This window comes from Canis lupus, chromosome 28, assembly GCF_048164855.1.
Source record: "Canis lupus baileyi chromosome 28, mCanLup2.hap1, whole genome shotgun sequence".
Taxonomy (NCBI): Eukaryota; Metazoa; Chordata; class Mammalia; order Carnivora; family Canidae; genus Canis; species Canis lupus.
The window spans coordinates 20,687,991-20,700,260 of NC_132865.1; the positions used below are offsets into that span (position 1 = coordinate 20,687,991).

A 12,270-nucleotide genomic window follows, 5' to 3' on the forward strand; every position below is an offset into this window, starting at 1 on the left:
TGAAAGACCTACATTACTATCTGTTTTCACTAAGTGAAAGAAATGGGAATAGGATTTTCATTATTATGAAATGATAACTGCTTCTATGCTTTATGCCATTTTACCTTACAAAGGATTTCATAGGAATGCTCTATTTTCAGATAATGGGGAAACCTGTACATGTGTACACACACACATACACACACACACAAAACATGCGATAGTTTTGTTCTTGGACTAAAAGGAAATAATTGGTGGCTCCGTTCCAATAATATTTCTTTTTTTCATCCAAAACATTTGAATAACCGATCCATAAACTAGAAATAGAATGAAAATGTTATGTATTCCTTTCTCCTTCATGAGTACACAGGGGGTTTTATTTTATTTGGATTTATTTTCTTTTCACTATTTCTGTGACATGAGACACCCACACAGTCTAATTCAATTGGATAGTGGAGTGAGGTTCTCAAGGACTTATCACCAATAGGGCAACTAAACAGAAGCCATCCCCTGGGAAACTCAGAACTTTGACCTCTGGTTCTCCAGAGAGCTGTAGTCCCAGAGGCAGACGTTGTACATCTGCTCCTAAAGGCAATAATGTCTAAGGTCTCCCAGGCCTTCCCATGCTTGCTTTAGGTGCCATGCCATGTCAATGGGGATGGTCAGGTAGATGTTTGGAGGCCATGAGCTGGAGGCAGGTATCCTTTCCATGATTGGATGTACTCCCCCATGGGATCAATGCCACTGCCGCCAGCAGGAGAAAATTGGTTCTTGTGGAGAAGTATGAAAAAAAATCTTAGATATTATAACAGTCTTTAGCTCTCCAAGCTCCATCCTACCTGACAAAATCTTATTCCTTAGTATTTAGTTTCTCTCTTTAGAGGGAATTTAAATTTAACTTCATTTTTCTCCTTAGGGGGCCATTAATGAAAAAAAGGTTGAGAAATAATTTTCTAGTCAATCATCTTCCTTTTCCTGAGGGAAGGAGGTAGAGGGACGGAGGGAAAGAGGAGGAAAGAGAGGAGGAGGAGGGAATGGGAAAAACAAGAGGATGAGGGAGGAATAATCCTTAGATAAATAAATGGTAGCTGCAGATACACAGGAAAAGTGGAAAGGGAAACCAGTAAGAAACAATACCTCCTCCCCGCGGCCCCCCCCTAACCCCCCCAACGGGCTCCCACCAACTTGACTCTGGACCCTGCCCAACAGGGTTGCCAGGTGATTCTCACTGTACTGGTTCAGATGAACAGAAATGTCTTTCTGCAGCCTTATATTGTGGGTTTTTTTTTTTTTTTCAAATATGGGCTAAAGTCTAGCTTCCTGACCTGACACCTGAGATGGGCCTGTTGGCTGGCATTGTCCCGAACACCATATCCATGTATATGCCCAGGCTGAAGCTTGCCTCAGAAGGCTGAGCTGTTTCCTAACTGGGTTTGCCTGAAGACACAGTTGACTTCTTTTGTTCTTGACCTTTTTCAGATATCTAAAGTGAAGGCACTGTACAGTACTGAATCTCTTTCTTTTCAGCTCTCAGGTGGGCCATGCTCCTTGTGGGTTGTTGTTTCATCCTAAAGGCAGACAATATCACATGCCATAGGATCCACTTCACTTAAATGCTTTCAAATACCTCTTAGAGAGAAGTTCCTGTAATGCAAAATTTAAAGGGGAACAGCTACTGCAGTCCCTTTGGGAAAAGGCCAAAGAAAAGGGAGATAGGTATTTCCAAGCCAGAGGCTGACTAAATGGCCCAAGGCTGGAAGAGGTACAGTATCAAGTCTAATTCCAATTCACTGCCCAGGAAACTGGCAGCCAGTTAAGCCCATCTTCTCCCCTTGCACATTCCTATGAAAGGCACGCCAGAACCAGCAATTCCATGTCACAGTAACCCAGAGATTTGGACCAGCCATCCTCCAGGCCCATTTGGTGGGCCCCACATTCACAAATAGCCTCAAATTTAAACTTTGTACATTATCTCTGCATGAGGGTATACAGAATGTCACCAAGATAAACTAACAAGACTGAAAAAACAGAAAGTCCATCATGCACATATAAACTCATGTCATAGTACCAGATTATAGAAAAAACTATGAAAGAACAATTTCTGTAAGCCCTGTTATTATTTTGTGAAAAGTACAATTATATTTCATATTATCCTGTGTGTGTGTAAAAATGTTAACTTGTTAAATGAAGACATTTAAGACATACCACTTATTTAAACCCCGTTTGGCATTTTTTCCAGTTATTTATATACTTCAAAGTTCAATTAATAGAAGTAATACCAAGAAGCATGTTCTGTAAAAGCCAAATTGTTATTTTTAGGGTCATACTCAAGGACAAAATACAATAGGTCAATGGGCCTTGCAATAATTTTGTGTGACATACTGGATGGACATACTATAGGCTGGACAATTATTATTGAATTGATTACTGAGAATTTATTCCATGTCATCAATATAGCCTATTGTGGAATATTTGATAGAAAGGGTCAAATTTTTCCTCCTGTGCTAGGGATCTGGCAAGTGAATTCATAATTTTAACTTTCTTTATTGTAGAAATACTCAATAGATTATAAAAGACAGGAAAACCCAAAGAGAAAAAGACAAATACTTTGAAGGATATGAAATTCCTGCTTAAGCCAAGAGAATATATTTTAAATTCTGGAGAGAAAAGAGTGTCTTTCTACATGTCCAGTTAGATGTGTTAGCCCACACAGAACATGCTATATATGTTCAACTGAACTACCAAACTGAATAAGCAATCACCGTAGAGGCAAGGTAAACAGATATTCTCCAACAAAGATATCTCACCTCCTAAGCAAGTTAGGAAAAACACATAGATTCCAAGTATTCCAACACAAGAGCTTCATGGCATAGGCAGGATCCTGCTGTACCCATAACACAAATAGTGAGGGCTAGAGTATCATCCTACTGCAGTTTTAACAAAGCAAATTGTTCCTAAGTTGTAAAAATACTATTCACACACAGGACTCACCTCACCAAGAATTATTCCAGAGAAATAACAAGTTATACGATTTGAGAAGAGTACAGGAAAAAGTAGTGATTTACATAAGACACCATACAGAGCTGTTTTTAAAAGGTTCCAAACCTCACACAAATGAACAATACTTTCACTAAAGTACCATATAATCAAATGTAAATGATTTCCATAATATTTCACCATTCAAACAGAGAGGAAAATGTAGATATTTAAATAAACAAATACAATTCCTTATGAAAATTTAGTAAAAAAAATCTACTTAGGTTAGCAAAGATTTGCCTTACTTGATTAATAATTTGGAAACAAATTTATTATTTACAACTACATTAAAATTTCCAAAACCAATGTCCTTAACTGCTTAGTTTGTAGGTAGATATCTTATCTGTGCATACAAAATTTGAAGCAAGTTTCAATAATCTATCTGATGTGCAGGTATATATAATAGCATACAATAGGCCATGATCAATGTTACCTTCTTAGAGATAAAGAGATGGCTGCTGCTTCTAAAATTTAGAGATTAAATGAACTCCCTCATCTGGGAAATCAAGTTATTGATCATATTCTGTCCTCAGTGGAAATGCTTCAGAAAAACAAATGTATATACCTTACACGTTTTTTTTTTCTATAACAGTACTGAATTTTAGATATGTGTTAATAATGCTGTTATAAGCAAATAAGCCATATTAAACTTCAAATTTTCTTTGATATAGCTGCTGATTTTTGCATACATGTCGAACACCCTCTGGAGCATTCGATGGAACAATGACTTAGACCCCAACCGCCTAAGGGCTTGAAAGAGTTCATTTAACATCCAAAATACTCCTTTAAATCCAGAGTTTATCTCATTCATCTTTAAAATTTACTCCATATTTTTACCAGTGACTCACATATGTAACTTAACACTTGACACTACAAAGAGCAGTAACCTTCTCAACCAAAACCCACAAGTATAGCATATCTATTTCTTTCTTATGGATAAAAGAAAAGTAAATTATTCATAACTACAAAAAAGACCTAGTTGAAATCTTTCCGTTTGCTACAAGGTGTGCATTTCCTCATTGTGTACAACAGAAACATATTTTGTTTCACTGACTTCCATGCTCTGGCCAGAAAGTAAAATGCCTTTAGAAGTCACCATGATGCAAAACTAGGCATATCAAACAGGGCAGAAGCAATTTTACAACCATCTGCATTCAGTTGATTGTTTACATAATTTACGTGTTGTAGATTATAAGATCTTACTTTCCACTTAATAATGGCCTATTATATTTCCATAATCTTTACTGATTTTTAAGAATTCTGAAGCAACTTAAGAATTTATGTGATGACACGTTTTTCTGCTATTTTCCTTTTCTCTCTTCCATATTCCATTTTCATCTAACATGCATGAAATACTAATACTACGCCTCTGCAGCTAAAGATGACTCTTGATATTGTATTCATATCTCCTATTGCAATATAGAACTAAATATATGGGATGAAAAGCAGTTTGTGCTAACCTTCAAAGCTCTAAATAAAATTAGATAAACAGAATCATGCAGTTGAATTAAATGCTGCAATTCGTGGCAAAACAAACTTACTCTGAGACAGAGATGTATGCAGCACAATGGAAATGTGAGTTTACCTTCATTATAAGCAAACACGATAAACTCTGAGGTAGGGTAATACCTCAATTGTGGAAAAAAAAACGATCATCATTGTCAGAGTAGGCCTCATAATAAGAGAGGTAAGGGAGGCACCATGGACACTGACTCACTCTTTACACAGTTTAACCAGAAGGCCCTTTTTCAAGCAAGGAGCCCCACAGTCCTCTGAGTTACATGGGGCCACACTCCCTCTTTCCATGCTCCTCCAGAGAACCAGGCCAGGAGGTACTCCCTCCACGCTCAATGACAGCACCACACTCCAAAGTGCTGAACCCAGCTAGCCCTCGAGGACAGCACCACTCTCCAAATGTGCTGGACCCCAACTAGCCCTCGAGGACAGCACCACTCTCCAGGTGTTCTGGACACCAGCTAGCCCTTGAGGACAGCACCACTTTCCACGTGTGCTGGACCCCAGCTAGCCCTGGAGGACAGCATGACACTCCCTGTGTGCTGGACCCCAGCTAGCCCTCAATGACAGCAACACTCTCCACGTGTGCTGGACCCCAGCTAGCCCTCAATGACAGCAACACTCTCCACGTGTGCTGGACCCCAGCTAGCCCTCAATGACAGCAACACTCTCCACGTGTGCTGGACCCCAGCTAACCCTCAATGACAGCACCACTCTCCACATATGCTGGACCCCAGCTAGCCCTTGAGGACAGCACCACGCTTCACGTGTGCTGGACTCCAGCTAGTCCTTGAGGACAGCACCTCACTCCCTGTGTGCTGAACCCCAGCTAGCCCTCAAGGACAGCCCCATCCTCCACGTGTGCTGGACTCCAGCTAGCCCTCGAGGACATCCCCACTCTCCATGTGTCCTGGACCCCAGCTAGCCCTCAAGGACATCCCCACTCTCCACGTGTGCTCTACCCCGCTAACCCTCAAGGACTGCCCCACTGTCCACGTGTGCTCTACCCCAGCTAGCCCTCGAGGACTGCACCACTGTCCACGTGTCCTGGACCCCAGCTAACCCTCAAGGGCTGCACCACCGTCCACGTGTGCCGGACCCCAGCTAGCGCTCTCCCCTCAAACTCCAGCCACCGCCACCGCGCAGCGACACGGCCACCCAAACCCTTGCAGCCTCTGCCGCCCAGCCCTGTTCCGACCCAGCAGCGCTGCTTAAGAACGAGCCCCGCCACCGCGCGCCACTACGCGGAGCTCCGTGCGCCTCTGCAAAGCGCTCCTCGCCGCGCGGCCCTACCTGGTCCTGCCTCTCCAAAGCCTCAGAAACGCGGCCGCTTACGCTGCCTGGAGGGGAGGCCACCAGCCCTCCTGCCCGCGCACGGGGGGGGGGGGGAGCAGCGCCCCGCTTTTCCTACCTTTGCAGCCACCGACGAGTTAGGTTTCTCCAGCAAGTCCCAGAGCTTCTTCCTTTTCTCGGGGCAGCAGGTGTTATCGAACTCTTCCCCCTCCCGCTCTCGCATGGTCTCGGCCTCCCGCCTCAGCTCCTCGTTCATCTGCTCCTTCTTTTGATGGTACCTGGCTTGGCAGCACGACTCCAGGTAGATCTCGTCGATGCCCCAGTAGTCGAGCTCCTGGCCGAACGAGAGCGCGCACATCTCTTCCATCATGTGCAGCTTCCCGGTCCGGTAGAAATTTAAAATGGACGTGAAGGCCCCCGGGTGCCGGTCAAAGAAGTACTCGTTGTCGCCCAGGTTGTAGTCGTCGCACACCTCGAGCAGGCTCTCGTGCGTGTTGCAGTCCCGCAGCTTCCCCAGGCGCGTGCGCGGCAGGCGGTCCAGCGTGCGCCACAGGACCTCGTGGTTGAGGCCGCCCACGTTAATCTTAACCCGCCGCGAGCACGTCTTGCTCCTAATGATGTCCACGGGCTCGGGTGGAAGGGAGAGGGTCGACCTGGAGGTCTTCCTGTTCAGGCCAGGGGGCACCTTCTCTGCCATCGTGATCCGGACAGCGGCGCGGAGCCACGATCCTCCGAAGGATGAGCTGCGGGAGGGTCAGCCGCGGCGGTGGCCCTCCGAGGCAGGCATGTCCACCGGCGCGACTGGAAAGAAAGCAACAAGGGTCACTGGGGGGCAGGCTGCCACCCGCCCAAAGCCTTGCCTGCTCCTTGGGAGGGCTTTGCTGTTCCCGCACAACAGGGAGGTGTCATGTTAATTACTGTGCATTGCTTGAGACAGGAAGCTCGGCCTTCAGAGATGAGAAAAGAGGAAAAGACTACGGTGTATCACACGCACGCACACACACACGCACACACAAGAGGCTGTGCATTCGGTTGCATGCACCTAGAGGTTGGGAACTCCCAAACTGATCACCAGGGACCGCTTTCTCAAGCTCCAGACTGAAATATCTCAGCCTGGCTGAGCCAGAGACACCTGAAACTAAACTGACCATATCGCCAACCTGTGCAACCAGTTCCTGCTCCTTCTCCATGTCAGAGGTTTGGCCTGCTGCATCCCCACATCCAGTTTTTTTTTTTTTTTTTTTTTTTTTTTGGCGGGGGGAAGATGTATTTTATTATCGAAACTTCTTTGTTTCCCCTTTATGCAAAAGTAGCACAGTTAGGACTCTGTACCTTCATCACATTGTTTTGAGCATTAAATGAGTTCATGAGTGTAAAGTTCAGCACCGTGTCTGGCCCCCGAGACTATGCAGTAAATTTCAGTTCAATACTAAATGGAGCCCGTGACAAACATGCGGGTTTTTGGAGCATGGGTGGGGGCTGGGAAAAACACAACCTCCCCCCCCCCAAGCTAAAGCTGAGAAATCCTGATCCATCTGTCTACATCCAGTTAAGAACCAGGTCTTAACCAACTTCATCTACTAAACATGGCATAAGTGCTCCACCGCCAGGACCCTGTCCCTGTCATCCTTGAACCTCAGCATCTCTTGCCTACATTTCTACAGCAGCCTCTTAAACCAGATCCCAAACTCTGGTGTTGTCAACCTAAAAACCATTCTCAACATGGCTACTAGAATGATCTGCTAAGATGCAAAATTGATATTAAGACTTTTACACTGAAAGCTTAGAACACAGCTGAGAGAAACTAAAGATCTAAATACATGAGAGATACTCAATATTCATGGATTAGAAGACCCATTATTGTTAAGTTAGATCCTGAACTCTGGTGTTCTCGGCCTAAAAATCATTCTCCACAGAGCTACTAGAATGATCTGCTAAGATACAAAATTGGCCCTTTCTGTGCTTTAAATTCTACAAAGACTCATCATTACTGGCAGTAGAAAGTCCAATTAGCCTTATTAGGTCTGGCCTAAGGTGAGGTCCATCCTCACCTCTCATCTCTCCATCATCACTATTTTCCAGCAACCCCAGAAGACACACATCCTCCTGTCTCAAGCTCCTAGAGCTTTTTTCATGCTGCGGAAGGGCATCCACCTTTCCCATTTCCTTTTGACTAACTGCTGCTTGCTGTTCAAGACTTCTCTAAGACATCAATCTCCAGAAAGCCCTCCATGATATTCCTCTTCTAGGATCATGAAACTCTGTGAATGTCACTTCTGTTTCATTATACCACTGCAATAACACCTGCACAGGACGTTGGGAGCTCTTAAAGACAAAGAATATCTTGTCTGTCATATCCTTATCACTGAGCACGGTGCTTATAGATTGGAAAGGTTTAATAAATGTTAAATAATGAATCAACAGTTTTCCACAAAACAGCTGACAAAAGAGCCAATAGGACCAATGCATAAATGGAGTTATTTGAGTGACTTACCTAAAATGCATTTATGTTTACATGTTATATGTATATATGTTTGTGTATACATTGTATATGTCAGAACATGTGTGTGTTTGTGTGTGTGTGTGTGTGTGTGTGTTCGTATTTGTATTCTTTTCCTCCACAGCTCTTTTCTCCTGGGTATTAATTCTTTAAGACATTACTGCTCTAGTATTCCCTTTTGTTGATCTATTATTTTGATCTGCAGCAGCATCTTCTTATTTGATCTTCTCCTGTAATGTTTTTGCAGAAAATCATGGAGCATCAAGCAATACATCCAAAACACCACTTTTAATGTAAAACGTCATGTTTATAGTCAATGCCCTTACACCAAAGGGAAAAACTCTTATATTTAAGAGGTCCTCATAATTAGAACTCTTTTTTAAGATACACACCAATGTCTGTATGTCTCTGATTTCTCCATTTTTATAAGTTATAATTATTTCTCCATCAGAAGTCAAGTATCTTCTCAAATTAAAATAAGTCATATTTATGAAAAATGTAGATGGACGATATATAAGTATTTCATACAATAAATAGATACACTTGAATAGAAAGGTTTTTTCAAACACTGACAGAAATATGGTAAGTAAATACATACATACTTTCACCACAGATGACATAAACACCTATTTTTACAAAAATAAAGAGGAGGCACAATGATTTGGGTAAACAACTTAAATTCTCTGAGCCTCAATTTCTTACTCTACAAAATGGGGATAACAGTATCTACAGTATCACAGGCAGTATTATGATGATTCAATGAGGTAGTTTATGTGAAGTGCTCACTACAGGGAGGTATATCTGAACAGAATAAGAAAATTTGTATTTCTCATCTTAAGTTTGGTTTCGACCAACTGAAAGAAAACTGAGATTAGAAGCTGCACTAATGTCTACTAAGTAAATGCTGGCGTTCACATATTTTCCTTATCCATATGTACTGTCTTCTCTAGTAAATTATAAGTCTATAAGGCCAAAACCATTAGTCTCACCTTTTCTGTGCCTGCATTGTACCTACACAGAACAGGCACCTCACAGTGCGTATCTTGGATGCCATCAATGCCCATGGCCAAATTTTGTATTCAGGTGACAAGGGAGTATGAATACATACACAAAATTGAGCAACAATATTAGAATCAGGGAATACAACTAAAAATATTAGAGATGGGGAAGCTCTGGTCACAAATATGAATGTCTGTTCTCCATCACATAACTTGGTTATAGATACAATGACATCTCAGCAATCCATAGATTATGTGAACAGTCCACATGAATAAATAAACAAGGGCTAATCCATTTTTAATTTGGCTACAAATAGACATAAAATGAATTTACTCTTTTTGGAATATCACATCTTATACTCATGTGAAAAAGATAAACAGTTTTTGAACTGACTAGAGTATCAGATCAGAGGTTTTCCAGAAAGAGTGAGAACAAACTCCAACGTCAACACAAAGATCTCATGTTGGAGGGCAGGGGCTTAATACGACTTGCTTTCTTGGAAATGTCAGTATTAAAAGCGTAAATGCTATGTCATAGTCACCATTTGTCTCAGACAATCTCACACATGACTTATAGTGAATTTTCCTTTTCATAGGTTGTGTGTCTCAGGTGAAGAGAGGTCATAAGACTTAAATTTCACAATATCTTTCTTACTGATCAAAAACTTTCTATTATAGGAAATCCAGTGTTGACTGCAAATTCCAGAATAAAAGACAGCTGAAATTCAATGCCCCGTCTTCAAAGCAGGGGTAGAGAAACTTAGGATGAGAAAATGTGACCCACTGATTTGATTTTCTTAAGACTTAAAGATGGTCTGCTCTGATTACTGTTACTGTGGTTAAAAGCTTTTATTTTTCCTTGGCAAAATGTTCTGCTTATTATCTGATAAGGAGTGCAGGCTCAAAGGCCCAAGTTCTCAAGCAGTTGCAGAGCTGTGAATAGTGTTGAGAGAGTTCATCAGGCATTCAGAATAATCATGGAAAACAAATGGTCGTCGCCTTTGGAGGCCGTATGTAGTTCAAGTGCAGAGTACACTACCTCTGAAACCGTGCTGAGCCTTTCTGTCTGCCCCCCTATCATTCTCCCTTCTCTTTCTTCCTCTGTGGATTTTCTCTCCCACTTTCCTGTCTCTGTTTCTCCACTCATTGCCTTAACTTTCTCCCATTCCTCCCCTTCTATTCCAATCTTGTTCCCTAGATTTTTCAATCCTCGGAGCCTCTGACCAACAACAAAACCAAACTATATAATTTCAAACCTGTACGTACTTCATAAAGTTTTCTATAGCTGGGCAGCCCGGGTGGCTCAGTGGTTTAGCGCCACCTTGGGCCCAGGGCGTGATCCTGGAGACCCAGGATCGAGTCCCACTTCAGGCTCCCTGCATGGAGCCTGCTTCTCCCTCTGCCTGTGTCTCTGCCTCTCTCTCTCTCTCTCTCTCTGTTTCTCATGAATAAATAAATTAAAATCTTAAAAAAAAGTTTTCTATAGCCTCACTATGAAAACCTCTTGAGTTGAAAATGCCACATCTCTATCCAGAAGATGAGAAAAACATCCAAAATGAGCTGCTTTGTATGGGAAGTTGTATGAGCTTGCACAAGGGGCTCTGCTCAGAGTCTCAGGACCCCTGGCTCCAGTTTGGGCTGAGCTCCTACCTCCCCATCTTTCTGGTTGGACTGGTTTCCTCACCTATTAAAGAGTGGCATTTTATGCCTACAGATCATTAATACCCTATGATGCTTGGCTAATCTTTACTCCCACTATGATTCTGTGATCTTTACCACCCTCCATTCCAATCACTACCTTCACTTAAGATAAAAGTAAGTAAAAAAAAAAAAAAAAAAAAAAGATAAAAGTGAGTATATCATACTACCTCGGAGTCACTAAAGACATTGTTCCTGTCTAGCTTCTTAAAAAAAAAAGGTGGTTTCCATGTTTCCTTTTAAGAATTCTTTCATATTTACCAGAGCTTGAAACTACCTTCAGAACATCATAAAAGTTTCACTTCTTTTACTTAGTGTTTAATTTTCTACCTTTTGACTTTTCATTTTGCACTCACGTTCTTTTCTGCTATATTAATTTTACTTCTAACAATGAACCTGTCGGTTTCCTCTGGGGTAGGTACTATGTCTTGACACTCTTAAGAGCTCGCAAAATTTATGTTTTTAATTTTAGTAATTAAAATGGATATGATGCGACATTTTCTCACATTTAGTTTTACAAGTGAAATTATGTCGATCACAATAATTTTACTCCATAAAAATTTATCATCTAATTCAATTTAGTATACAATATAAGCTGTAATAATTCAATGTTTAAACGATAAAGATGTTATGCAACTGTGTAGAATTTATATGCATAAATAGTTATAAACTGACGATATTTTTATTCCGAGGGCAAAATCTCAGTGAATCTTTTCTGATGGCAGTTTGTTGACTTATTTCACTCATTTGATCAATTGAAAGTCAAGCTTAAGGCAATCAGTAGACCAGTGCAAATGTACTAAAATTCCCTTCATTAGTCTGTTAGAGAAAAAAGTGACTCTTTAAGCAATAAACAACAACAAACATTCTCGTTTTGCACAGCTGCACTGTGTTCCTACCAGCAGTGTGAAATTATGCTGCCACCCATTCAGGACCAAACCTGACAAAACACAACTTTCTGATCATGGCATCATAATTACAGCTTGAGACTCCAGGTTGTGGCGGCCGGCGGGGGGGGGGGGGGGGGGGGCGCAGGGTGGTGAGGGGTGGAGGGGGTTTACTGTAGTCTCAAAAATACTACCATTATGTCATATACTTGACACTTCCTTAAGGTAACAGGGCAGGATAAGTCCCATGTGTGATCCTGTGAAGATGAAAAGCAAATCTTTCTGAAGATCTAAGTGATGTTTAACATTTCATTTCTGTATTGCTAATATACACTGAGCCGGCATTTACATGCTCTGAGACCTC

The 12,270-nt window shown here is 41.9% G+C and overlaps 1 protein-coding gene across 2 annotated transcripts in view; it reads right to left on the reverse strand.

The window, feature by feature from the left end:
* The window catches only part of KCNB2 (potassium voltage-gated channel subfamily B member 2), a 384,754-nt gene that overhangs the window by 351,294 nt on the left and 21,190 nt on the right, over positions 1-12,270 (reverse strand). For both annotated transcript variants that reach the window (XM_072804261.1, XM_072804260.1), the window contains one exon: positions 5,942-6,624. In XM_072804261.1, the coding sequence (XP_072660362.1) occupies positions 5,942-6,520 (579 nt within the window). In that variant the 5' untranslated portion in view covers positions 6,521-6,624. The remainder of the gene's footprint in view (positions 1-5,941; positions 6,625-12,270) is intronic.